Consider the following 12,450-nt stretch of genomic DNA (forward strand, 5'->3'; position numbering starts at 1 on the left):
AAATAACGAGACAAGAAGAAAACATGAGTGATAGTGAAGAGAGAAGCCAGAGACTGTTGTATGATTCATTCAGTACGATACAACTATGTCTGCTGAATCCGACACGAGGTGAGGTAATAAGAGTAGTAGAGCCAGTCTGATTCAGCAGTCAGTGTGAGTTGCTAACTTTTCTGTGTAATACAAATGGATGGTGAATAGGTGGATCGAGTCTGTTCAGTGTAAATACAAGCTCAAAAAGAAATCCTCATTTGCTTTTGTTTGCTTCGTGCGCTAGCCTGCTGACCCACAGCTACGACCTTGACAGCTGAGGGGAACCTGATGTGTGTGAATCTACAAGTTATGAAATTGATTCAGGTTCAGATAACAGTAACTTTACGTGCATTCACTCCAAAAAATTGGCAGATACTGCATTCACATTAGTTGAAATTCAAATGTCTGTTTTTCTCTTGAGCTCATGAAAATCTTCCCCCTCCTGCAGGGAGAGAGAGATGCTGTTAATCTCACCTCAGCAGCAGTGAACCACAATGTCCAGTTTGTGACTGTTACATATTAAAGTAATGCTTCACACAAAAATTGCATTCATCGAGATACTTTTTCTGCTCCAGCATTACTTCTTTGGAACTCCAAAGCGCAGCAAGAGCCAGCCCCGTATATTTAACCATTAACCATGTCCATTTACAAACTTTAAGTGCACTGCCCGATTTAATCCATGTCTTCTTTAGCCAGCCGTTCACGCAAAAACTTTGATTCAACATAAAAACAAATTCCACTTGGTGAATGAGCACGTCTTACTACTGCCATCTCCCCCATAACAAGACTTTCTCAGCTTTACGACCAATTAGAAAATGATCCTGTGTCTACATAGTAACTAAAAGTTAATGAGGAGCTGGGTGAACAGTACAAACTGAGAATCTAGACGTATTTCACGATCCACGACCACCTTGTTACAAAATATATGAGGCAGCAAGATCCATTTTGCAGGCTGCTTTGAAAATTGGTCTGTGCTAAGCCAATCAGAGCATTTGCTCATGAACAATAAGCAGTTACTTGTGCTGAACCTGTGTTGGCGGGATGGAAAAGGATGTTTAGTAAAGCAGGGAGAAAATCAAAGCAACAGTTAGTGTAACTGTTAAAAACAGGACCTTTAAACATGGCCTAGTGATGCTATAACCCACACACCATAAAAAGAGCAACCGGCATAATTCAGTAGACTCACCCTGGCAGGACTTGCCAGCCTGGCAGTGAGTCATGTGGTTGAGCACATTCTTCATGGTGCGGCAGTGAGGCAGGTTGCACTGCCGCACTTCTCCGTTGGCTTGCTCCCTCCGCTGGCACTTGTGCGCATGGAGCAAGAGCACCAGCTGCTGTTGAATTAGCTTCCGCTTCTCAGGGTCTGCAGTAGGGGGCGCTGCACCGGGACCAGCCCCAACAGCACTTAGCCCAACCTGAGCCCCTCCCACTGCTGCCGCTGGTCCACTGACTGATACACTTCCAATGCCAGCAGGCTGCTGCTGTTGCTGAGGGCCCTTGTGTGAGAGGGAGTGATTCTCAGTTAACACTTATCACTGACCACAATGACAAACAGATATCGTGATTTATCATGATCTCCATCCATCACATCATTTGGAGCTTTCATGATGAATTGTGTATGTGGTATGTAGAGAAAATAATTTCACAACAGTCACAGAGGTGTATTAAGACTTCTCTTTACACTGAGTGATGGAAAAGAAACAAGTCCTAGCCATCCTCTCCAGAGCCAGACCAAGATGATAGATAGCCCTCTCTCTTCGGTGTGCATTACGGACCTGAGACCCACAGAGACCAGCGGACTATGCCAACACATCCCACTACCTTGTATTGCACTAAGCTAACTAGTGGTCAGCTGGTCTCAACTCCGTGATGCACACACAGCGAAGGAAATAGTTCAGTATATCTTCTTGTTTGGCACTTGGGATGATGGCAAAAGAGCACACATCTCCAAAATATCCCTTTAATTCATCACTCAATCAATCAATCAATCAATCCCATTCATAGCCTGACTCTAAGGGTACATACATTTTGGCAACTTGATGCAAAAGGATCCCTACAGCAAAACCTTTGTGTAACATGTAACAGAAGTCTCACTCTTAACTCTCACTAGAGGTGAGCTGCTGAGGGAAGATAAGAGCTTATGAGAGGTCCCGTACAGGTCTTAATGATGTTGTCACACACTAATATGAATTTTTAGCTTCCCAGCCCCCTGCCATGATGCCACATTTCTGGTGAGGCTAAAAACATGGTGTCGGGGATGTTTTTTGTAAACAACTTGTCATGTCAAGGCTTCAGGACTCTTGGAATACTTCAGATCAGCAGTATGAAGGAATTTTATGTTTTTTTGTACATTTAAAAGTTGGTCCCCATTCACTTTAGTTGTGGGAGTATAATGCAATGAGTTTTCCTGTGAAACTCCAGAAGTGATTTGTGGACTAAAAAACTTCCCCCAGCCTTCCATCAGCTCGTCAGTGAGTAGAGGATATCTAAACATCTCATTTTTGTGCGAAGTATCCCTTTAAACACATGCTATCCAAAATGGCCCTGGAAACAGCTATTGAGTTATAAAAAAGGAATCTAAAAACAGAGGGAAAATGGACTGACTCAGAATGGCTAATTTCAAATTTGCCATGATTGATATCCAGGGTTGATGATGGGGCCGTGATGGATGGGCATTTTTAAAACGGGGTCCCCAAGAGATCAAAGGTTTGGGAAACACTGATTTAACCTGGTATCAGAGTCCCATTCAAATGGGGCTGAAAACTATATTGAAAAGATAATTTTAACACAAAATTCCATCCATTTTCTTCCACTTATCAAATTAAGGGCGGTGGTGGGGGCTGGAGCCTATCCCTCAGCCTTCAGGTGAGAGGCGGGGTTCACCCTGGACAGGTCACCAGTCCATCGCAGGGCCAACACATAGAGACAGACAACCATTCACACTCTCAGCCACGCCTACGGTCAATTTAGAGCGCTTTCTCACCTAATGGCCTGGTACAAGGTCTGGACTTTTTTGTTTTTGTTGTTACATTGTTTTCATATGGTCCCGTAAAGTTCGCTTTCTCACTGCTATTATGAAAGCAGACCAAAGGAGCTACCTACGTCATGACGCCATGAACTGCAAGGGCTGCTCCCATCATTGATTGGCTTGTGGATGAGCATGCGCCTGACGTTACCACGTCGGAAGTGCTCTGGCGGTGTATTTGTTTTGGTCGCAGCATAGAAGTTACCATCAAGCATGAATCCGCAGATTCACTTTGTTGCCCTCGCACTACTTTGGCTGCACCATCAACAACAACAACTACTACTACAGTCCCAATACGCAAGACTAGTGCGATGTCATCAAATGAATAACGTCCTTATGGTGCGATTGATATTTCGACGCAGACAGGCAAGGAGGCGAAGACTGCAAGCCTCTCCGAAAAAACACTAAACGTCTCCGAGTTCCGGTGGGTCTTCTCCAGTTCATTTTTTATTTCGTCCTCTGACCATATCTGAATGAAATATTTCATTTCGTCCTCCCCCCAAGTATTACCACGGCTCATCTTTGCTTTGTTTATGTTTTTTCAGCGGGAACGAGACGTTTAAATATGACGTGTATCCTGCTTTTGGTCTGATAGTCCGCTGCTGTGCAATGTGAAAGCATTTTTCGGACTTTGGACCAGGATAATCCGAACCGAGACCACCTCCTGAGGCAGGACCATAGACTCGGTCCTTAGTCCGGACCGTGGTCCAGTGGAGCTTTCACATCTGTCAATTTGCTCCAGACTATCTGGAAAGTCCGAAAGTCCGGACCAAATGAGGTAGGTGAGAAAGCGCCCTTAGAGTATCAATCAGCCTCGTCCCCTCTTGATGTCTTTGGACTGTGGGAGGAAGCTGGAGTACCAGAGAGAACCCATGCAGGAACAGGGAGAACATGCAGACTCCACACAGAAAGATCCTGTGTCCGAGCCGGGGCTCAAACCCAGAACCTTCTTGCTGTGAGGCAACAGTGCTGACCACTGCACCACCGTGCAGCCCCACAAAATTCCTTTTGCACAAATCAAGCCAAACATGCAACAACTTGAACATTGTGAAGGTAAACAGAATGATGTGGCACAATTCAGTTCAAAGACCAATCTCAAAATAAATAAATTCAAACATCCTACCATTCCCGGCATGCTTTGACCCGGAGGCAGCTTCTTGTCCATGTTGAACTGGCTGGCCATATTGTTAGGCAGGCCTGACTTGTTCTGGAGTTGTGGGCTCAGCCCTGCTCCAGAAAGCCCCTGGCCAGCGGACTGACCGTACGGACCACCATAGGGGCCCGCATTGGCCATCATATTCATCTAACAACCAGGATCAGGGCAGGCAAAGAGGAAATGAGAGAAGGGGAACAAAAAAGGACAGAGGTGATGATTAATTTCTTTTAACGATTAATGGAAGCTTGAAAACCTTTTCCCAGTGGCTTGGGCTGGAGGGACAACATGGACTCACGCTACAATTATTCCTTCTCAAAGAGTTTTGATTAGGACCACATAGACACAACGTAACGTCATCTTTCTGCTGAACAGATCACCACAACGTTTAATCTCAAATCCAGCCCACAGTACTTTCAGCTATTTTAGCATCTGGCCAAACTTATCAAACAATCCAATAAGAAGCAGTCTCCAACAGTGGTACCAAAATAAAAGTGAACTATGCAACCAATAGAGACACTTACTGATGGTATTGCCTTCAAGGATATGGTTTATCTTTTATTGCCAATCTTTTGCATAAAAATGTATGTTTTTGGCAATTAGCAGCAGCAGTAAGGGATTGGGTTATGGTTTCATACAGACATAGATATACACCTCAATTAAACTGCAACGACCAGTGAATTTATTTGTTTACACACACACACCCTAAAAACTAAACCAGAACTATCACGTAGCAAGCAAGCAAGGAGGTTAACCATCTAAACCACAGAGTCAGCAATGATGCAGCTGAGAGTCAAACATGACCGCAGTCATGCTTCCACCTGCTCTGACAGAGAAACCACTAAAAGTCTACTTCATCTCACACCTTTACCTTTAACTTCCATACTTCCAAAAAGCTATCTGATTGAATTAAACTCAATAGGAAATAGCTTTCAGGGTCACGGGAACAAAAAATTCCTTTTTTGAATCTGTCCAGGGCAGTCAGATACCTCTCACACTTTGTATATACTGAATGTGTCAGCAAAAGAGCTGCAACATATTGGAAAGAAAAAAAACATTTTTTGCAAAAAATTTTTAGGGGGAGGGAAAAAAAATTGACACAATGCTCTTACAATAAGTCAAAATCCATTGTTTAAGGTTAAAAATGATCATGTTTTGGTAGTCTTGCTGAGCCACACATCTGTCCATGTCCCTGTGCCAGCACAGGAGGAACATCTGGTTCAACCATAATCATTCAGCTATGGTAGGAAAAAAAAAGAAAAGCACTGGCTTGTTTGTAATTCTGTAAGCCAATCATTATTGTCATAGGTGTTGCTAAGTCCAGGATGGTGCAATCGAAACATAAAAAAATGGTAGTAACCCCTGGGCAAATCCACCAGACTCGCTTATTTACCATTGAAATATTCATCTAATATTGTCATTTAATGCACATAGGTTGCCATTACTTTGCTCACTCAAAGTCTGGTGTTTAACGTAGTGAGAGGGCGTTTTGAAAAAGCTACGTGCAACGCCATCTTTACACCTGCGATTTTGTTCATGTGAACCGAAAAAGTTTTCGGAGAGCACAAAAACTGTAGCGGCTCTCCACTAACTTTCAACCATTCGTTCCTCTCCACAACCGGGCCACAAAGTAGAGTCAGGCAAACAGTGTTTGAAAATCACACACACACACACACACACACACACACACACACACACACCCCCAACCAACAAGTTTTATCTAACAAGTGCAGTGCCACCCACACACACACACATTACATATACAAATGTATGTATATATATCTATATATACACATATCTGTACACACATGCACACACACATGTGCGTATATGTATAAATATATATGTGTAAATATATAGATGTATATACACATACATACATGTATTTATTTACATATATGTAAATATATACGTATATACACATACACATGTATATATACACACACAAGTACACACATACACACACGTACACAAGCACACACGTGTGTGTTTGTGTGTGTGTGCGTGCGCATGATTGACAGTCCAAAATACCCCTCAAGTACAAAAAAACATAAAAAAACCACATCATTTTATTTGATAAATGTAAATTGCAATTAAGTCATCATAAGTGATTTTAGATGTATAAATGTTAATATAAATCAACTAATTATACAAATTTGAAGTCAGAACTACAGGAAGGTGTGAGCACCAACGTCCTTCATTTGGGAAAAACCCCCGGAGGCTTTCAGTTTCAGTAAAAATGTTGGCAGTAGCTGCTATATCACAGCGAAGTAGGAAAATCTGGTGAAGCAGCAGCTTCCAGTGTTCCTACCTTGTTCAGTGCTCCAGGTTGCTGTGGCCTTATCCCTGCCTGACCCCCAGGTCCCATTTGCTGACCGCCCTGCTGCTGTTGTAGCGTTTCCGCCAGAAGATTACTACTGTTACCCATACTTGCACTGCCAGGGTAACCCATTCTTGGTGAGCCATTCATCACTTGTCCTCCCATCAAGCCTTGCTGCTGCTGTCCAGTGTTGCCCTTCTGGGCACCCATCATAGCAGTTGCCCGATTCAGCGTTGCCACCCCTCCAACCATCCCAACCTGCTGCATTAATCCGGGTTGCTGCTGCTGACCCTGGGGGGGCAATCCTTGAGGTCCACCAGGGGATATGCTGACACCCCCCATCATCCCCATCGAAGCCCCGGGTCCTGTACTGTTGGAAGTAGGCCCACCCTGCTGTGTTGGTGCACCAGCACGCAGTAGTTCAGACAACTGTTTGTGTTTTGCAGCAGCATCTTGACCTCCTCCCACGCCAAGCCCTCCAAGACTGGTGTGGAGCTGGCTGACATCCCCGCCGTTGGTCAGCCCCAGGTCTGAAGAACTGATGAGCTCATCTGGGAGGTCATGCTCCAGGTCAAACAGTGAACCAAAATCTGGATATGAGGCAAGAGAACAAAACTTATCAACCAGGGAAATTAAAATTTAGTTGGCACCAATGGAAACATTGCAGAAAGTCAACTGAAATAGTCAATCAGAATGCATCAAGGCCCAATGAATTAACATAAAGTGTGGTATGGCTTTGACACGATCAATGAGTTTTCTCCAATAATTTGGAGCAAATAGACAGCCAGCTAGCGCACTAGCAGCAGTCTCTCTCAGTCTAGACATCTCTCCTGGGCATCAGTTTGTGGTTTGATGGGATGCCAAACATGGAGAGTGAATGCGGTTGAGTCAAGGTGAAAAGCCGCAGAGGGGTAAACACTACAGTACTTAGGTAGGTGTGTGCATTGGATCCAGTTATACTGTACAGAAGTATGAAATCAAAGACAAGTTTTATCCAGTAAAACAAGTGTAAAATGCTTGGTCATTGGAGACCAGACTAAAAACAGATTCAGATCACAGTGTTCCTGAAGTACGTCTAATTTGATATGAAATAGTGAATGTGAACCGTAGCTGTCACAAGCTGCTACTATGAATGGCTACATAAAAATGTTACATGGATGCGTGACTTCAGGAAAAAAAAACAAAAAACAAAAAAACAACTCATGGTGTGTTCATCATCCAAACTAAAAATTTAGAGTTTTTTTTTTATATATTTTAAAACATTTTTAAATGTTTAAAGTTTTCATACATGTATCATGCCTGTGGCTTCCTTCCTCACGTTTCTCTTCACTGTGTGACCTCTACTAAAGATGTTCAAAATTACATCTTAGACATACAAGTAACATTACTACCTGTGATGACATCCTCAGTCTGAGAGCTAAATCTACGTGACATTGCGAACAGGTTTCTCATTGACTGGAGGATACAAGCCCTGCAATAATTTTTAAAAAATGGACATTATATATACTTTAAGCATATATTATAAATACTCATGAAGTGGGTATTTATCGCAGAGCTGTTGTCTAACACTCAATCCATAAGATGTTAGTGGTTTTAATGTTTTGGCTGAACAGTGTACTGTCCAACAAAGTCTGAAGTTAAATAAACACTAATTTGGCAATTTATTAACTAACTATTACTGAACAACGCAGAGAATTATCCTCTCTTCATGGGTGTTATAATTACTAGTTTGAAACAAAACTTTCTGAAAGAAGTGCCGATTTATTCTCACAGTAATTTTGGAGGTTATGCACTCATGGTTCTGAGCGGTACTTCTAATCTTATGGAAGAAGTCAACTGAAGGGAAAGAACATTACATTGGGATTTCATTTTGGATCAGGTCTAATCAGGCATACCCATTATCATCAACAACGACGCAAAAAATAAGGTGTAGCCTACACAGTATATACACCATGGGCTTTTTTTTCCATTACTGCATTTACAGCACAAGGGTGGAAATAAGGCGTACATGAAGGTGATCTCTTGAAACCCACATCATTTTCTGTCGCACTTGTCAAATGCCTGAACAATATGGTTCTCTTTTAAACCATCTGGTTTTAACTGGATGCAACAAGAGAGGGGAGAAGGACCTCACGACCAAAATCAAAATTGATTTAATTCACAATCACGGCATTCAAGTGGTTTGAGGGGATACGTGAACGGCAGCGGCGCATTGTCACCGCACAGACAATGGAGGGTGAACAGCAGTGGCATCGTCGGGAACACAATTGAGAAAAGTAAAAGCCTATGAACAAAGAGTGGGAGGAATCATGTTTTAAATGCGATTGGCGATTCTTTTATAACGTGGCGAAATCTAAACTGCGCACATCTGGCTGCGTCTTCAATTAGACATCAGTGTTTTGCGCAACTTTGGGTGCCTAACAATAGCTAGCTAGTCCGACAATAGTTTTTGAGAACTGAGGGGGGGGGGGTGTCCCTACAACTAGTAAAGAGTGAAGTATACACAATTCACAACCCCTCACCTTTCTCGTGTAACTACGTACATATAAGCTACCAAAAAGGGCAGTTTACGTGACCAACTGTGCAGCTAATTTCTTTGCTAGCCAGCTCAGATGCGCCGGCTTCATTCGAGTTATCTGCCTAGCTAGTTAGCTAGCCTGCTCATGGACAGTTTCTTTCTCCAACAGCTGGTGAAGAAACACGTTTACCTCCACGGGTTCCGAATAGCCACGGAACTTTATATTTCCTTTATGTGAGGTCTCATCGCTCCACTTAAGTAACTTTTAAAGTAGCACGTCAACTTTGAGGCAAACTGGGGTGAATCGACTCTCCCATTGTTTGGAAGTGGACCCCCTCAGCTAGGTTTGTTAGCCTGTCGAGGCTAACGCTTCAAAACATCACTCCTGTAAAGTTGTTCCTTATCGACAACACTTCATTTTCCCCTCTCGCTGGCACTTCAAACTCCGAGGCAAATAAACGAGTACACACGCAGTGACTTCAAGTTTGAAAACATTCGTTAAAGAGAGAAAAAAAAAGTGTCAGAAGTTGAGCAATGGTTTCGAGGCTGAACGGGAACTACTCGGTGCAGTTCGAAGTTAGTTTTATTTCCTAAAGAATAATGCATGATATACTTGCCATTTCCATCACTTGCAGACACCGAGAGAGCCGGAGAGGAAAGCTTGGGCCTCTTTGCTGAAGGCGGGCCGGACTCCAGGACATTATCGGCCATATTTTTGACGATTTAAAAAAAAAATGCTGTAGATCCACGGAGGGCAAACGTATTTCCCTTATTTGCGTCTCCTAGTCCCCACAAGGAACGCTTATAATCGTTCCCCCACCGCTTGGGGGGACGGTAGGGGACAAGACAGCTATGTTGAACTCTGTCCTCTCACAGTTCTGCAGATATCAGTCCCCCTCCCCTGTCGGAGATTTTGTTTCTTCACAGATTTGAACAGGAGGAGGTGGGAAGGTGGAGTCGGCAGAGAAGGAAAGCGTGCGGCCCGCGGACAACCTCATGTAGTCTCGGCTGCGATACAAACACGGTCCAGAGACCCGTCCTCCGGGTTGCGCTCAGTCTTATCCTCCATAGATCCTGGATCCAGTTATCAAAAAAAAAAAATCACTCTAAAAAATGATCGTTAACCACAACTCCCTGCGTTAACTTTCGCAGGCTCGCCTCTCACGCAACAGTTAGGACATCCTCCTCATCGAGCATGTCTCACCTGATCACGCCGGCAGGAGAAGGCAACCGACCGGTGCGTGGAGTGGTTTTTAAACTGGTACTTAAGTGGTGCTCTCAAGTGTAATACTGGAGAAAGACAACTTGCATCGGCATGACAGCCAGCGGCAGAATAAATAGTAGCTATAAGATGAAAAAGCGAGCTAAAATCTATTGCATGTACTGGCTATATTGTGCACTTAAGTGTTTGATCATGCAAGGCACTGGGTCAGATATTGCACATTATGGTTGTTTCAACCCTTTTGCGCGGTTATCCCTCTTGCAGTGTGCAGGTCAGGCGACCATTAGACGATCACTTTATTTCATGGACACTGGAGTTCTGGAGGCAGATCCGAGCGCTAATTATCAATCAGCGGGCAGTCAGATTGATCCAATTAGTTTTATTTCGCAGTGGACAATCTGTGGGCTCCAGATGTGGCTCGTCCTCGCTTTTACGATCCTCAGTTTGACTACTTTAAATCTCAGAGAGTTAAAAAAAATATAAATATTCCAAAAACATATTTTTTTCTGTCTTGGCGATGCATGCGAGGAGAAGGAAAAAGAGGAATCTCAACCAAAAACTGGAGCAAAGCTACGGCGGCTCGTTATGGCTATATCAGAAGCAGAAAGCTTCACATCGGCACATTAATGCTGACACCCCCCTTTAAATATTTTGGGCTGACAAAATCCTCTCATTGACTCTTTGTGATGGAGAATGCCCCCCTTCGTGTTGATCCTGGCAATTCCCCCTTCTCTTTAAAACCGTCTTTCTTTCCACCTCTCCCTTCTGCCCGGCAGCAATTTATTTATATAATTGTCTATGCGGGCTCTCTCCTTCCTCCGCGACGCACACATTATTAATTTTCATGTTGATGTTTTCCCCCTTTTCGCAGTTTTTTCCTCGTTATAATAACGTATAGCCCTCTTCCGCCTCTCCGTCTCCGCGAAACACCCCCTTCCTTGGATTTTTCCGAGTATTTCCTTCTCATGCATACATATATCACCGACTCGGTCTCCCCTCCACGGTATCTTCTGGGTGATGCTTCCCCTCGCTTGCTAACACGGCGCTCGGTCTTCCCCCGGCAGTACTCGGGGCGGCTGTGGTGGGTCACCGGAGTCGCTCCTTCACTCGGTTATCTCCTCCTGTTTCTGACGGTCTGTCCGCACAAACAAAATGGCGTCTTGTTGTTTCTACTCCTCTGATACGGGGGGAGGGTTGGAGGTACAGCAACATTAGGCGTGAAGGGGAGGGAGTCTTCGTGAGTGTTCGGGACTGTACGGAATGCTGCTCCGGATGCTCTGATGACACCCGCCGGTTTCAATCAGTAGGGGCCAGTGGCGCTCAACCTTCCCAACGAACGGCAGTGTCGATAGAAACAGTTACTAGCTGGGCTCAAGCACACGGAAGAGTCACGGATTCAAAACTTGGTTCTAATTTCCAGGCTTGTAACAGTTGTTTTTTTTTATTTTTTTAAAGAAAAAAATAAAACGACAAATTCCTCAATTTGTCACAAATTCCAACATATAAGTGGTTTACAGAATATTGACAAAACCACTGAGTTAAATTGTAGACCTTTAATTATTCCTATATTTATGTATAATTTTCATTTATTTTATGTTTAGGGGAATGGATATTCTTATTTTGTCCAGGTCTGAAGTGTTCTACTAAAAAAACAAAACAATTTCCAATACTGTGCTCCATAAAAGAACTTCAAGATATTAAGTGACTTTCATAAAACCTGGTTTTCTTCATTTATTTTTCATGTGTCAGCAGATTTTTGAGCAAATGTATGGTCTTGAAAATGTATTGGAAAAAAAGCCTATGAACCTGTATCAGAGCAAAACATGCATTCAGTATTTACATTTTGCTGGGTTATATTTTTATTCTCCATCCATTTTTTTTCCACTTAAGGGTCGCGGGGGGGTGGAGCCTATCCCAGCAGCCTTCAGGTGAGAGGCCAAGACATAGAGACAGACAACCATTCACTCTCACAGTCACACCTACGGTCAATTTAGAGTATCAATCAGCCTCGTTCCCTCTTGATGTCTTTGGACTGTGGGAGGAAGCTGGAGTACCAGAGAGAACCCACACAGGAACAGGGAGAACATGCAGACTCCACACAGAAAGATCCTGTGATGGAGCCAGGACTGGAACCTGGAACCCTCTTGCTGTGAGGCCACAGTGCTGACCACTGCACCACCTC

The 12,450-nt window shown here is 43.6% G+C and overlaps 1 protein-coding gene across 4 annotated transcripts in view; it reads right to left on the reverse strand.

The window, feature by feature from the left end:
* The window catches only part of ep300b (EP300 lysine acetyltransferase b), a 32,331-nt gene extending 20,819 nt beyond the window's left edge, over positions 1 to 11,512 (reverse strand). For 3 of the 4 annotated variants that reach the window (XM_086186102.1, XM_086186101.1, XM_086186098.1), the window contains exons 1-4: positions 9,664 to 11,511; positions 6,520 to 7,118; positions 4,179 to 4,358; positions 1,217 to 1,526 (exon numbers count right to left, since the gene is read on the reverse strand). In XM_086186102.1, the coding sequence (XP_086042228.1) occupies positions 1,217 to 1,526; positions 4,179 to 4,358; positions 6,520 to 7,118; positions 9,664 to 9,757 (1,183 nt within the window). In that variant the 5' untranslated portion in view covers positions 9,758 to 11,511. Of the gene's footprint in view, positions 1 to 1,216; positions 1,527 to 4,178; positions 4,359 to 6,519; positions 7,119 to 9,663 lie in introns of all 4 variants that reach the window. The other variant, XM_086186100.1, reaches the window with a different exon arrangement.
* Positions 11,513 to 12,450: the final 938 nt, after the last annotated feature.

This window comes from Aulostomus chinensis, chromosome 18 (assembly GCF_037954235.1).
Source record: "Aulostomus chinensis isolate RoL2024-O1b breed Wild chromosome 18, RoL_Achi_v1.0, whole genome shotgun sequence".
NCBI lineage: Eukaryota > Metazoa > Chordata > Actinopteri > Syngnathiformes > Aulostomidae > Aulostomus > Aulostomus chinensis.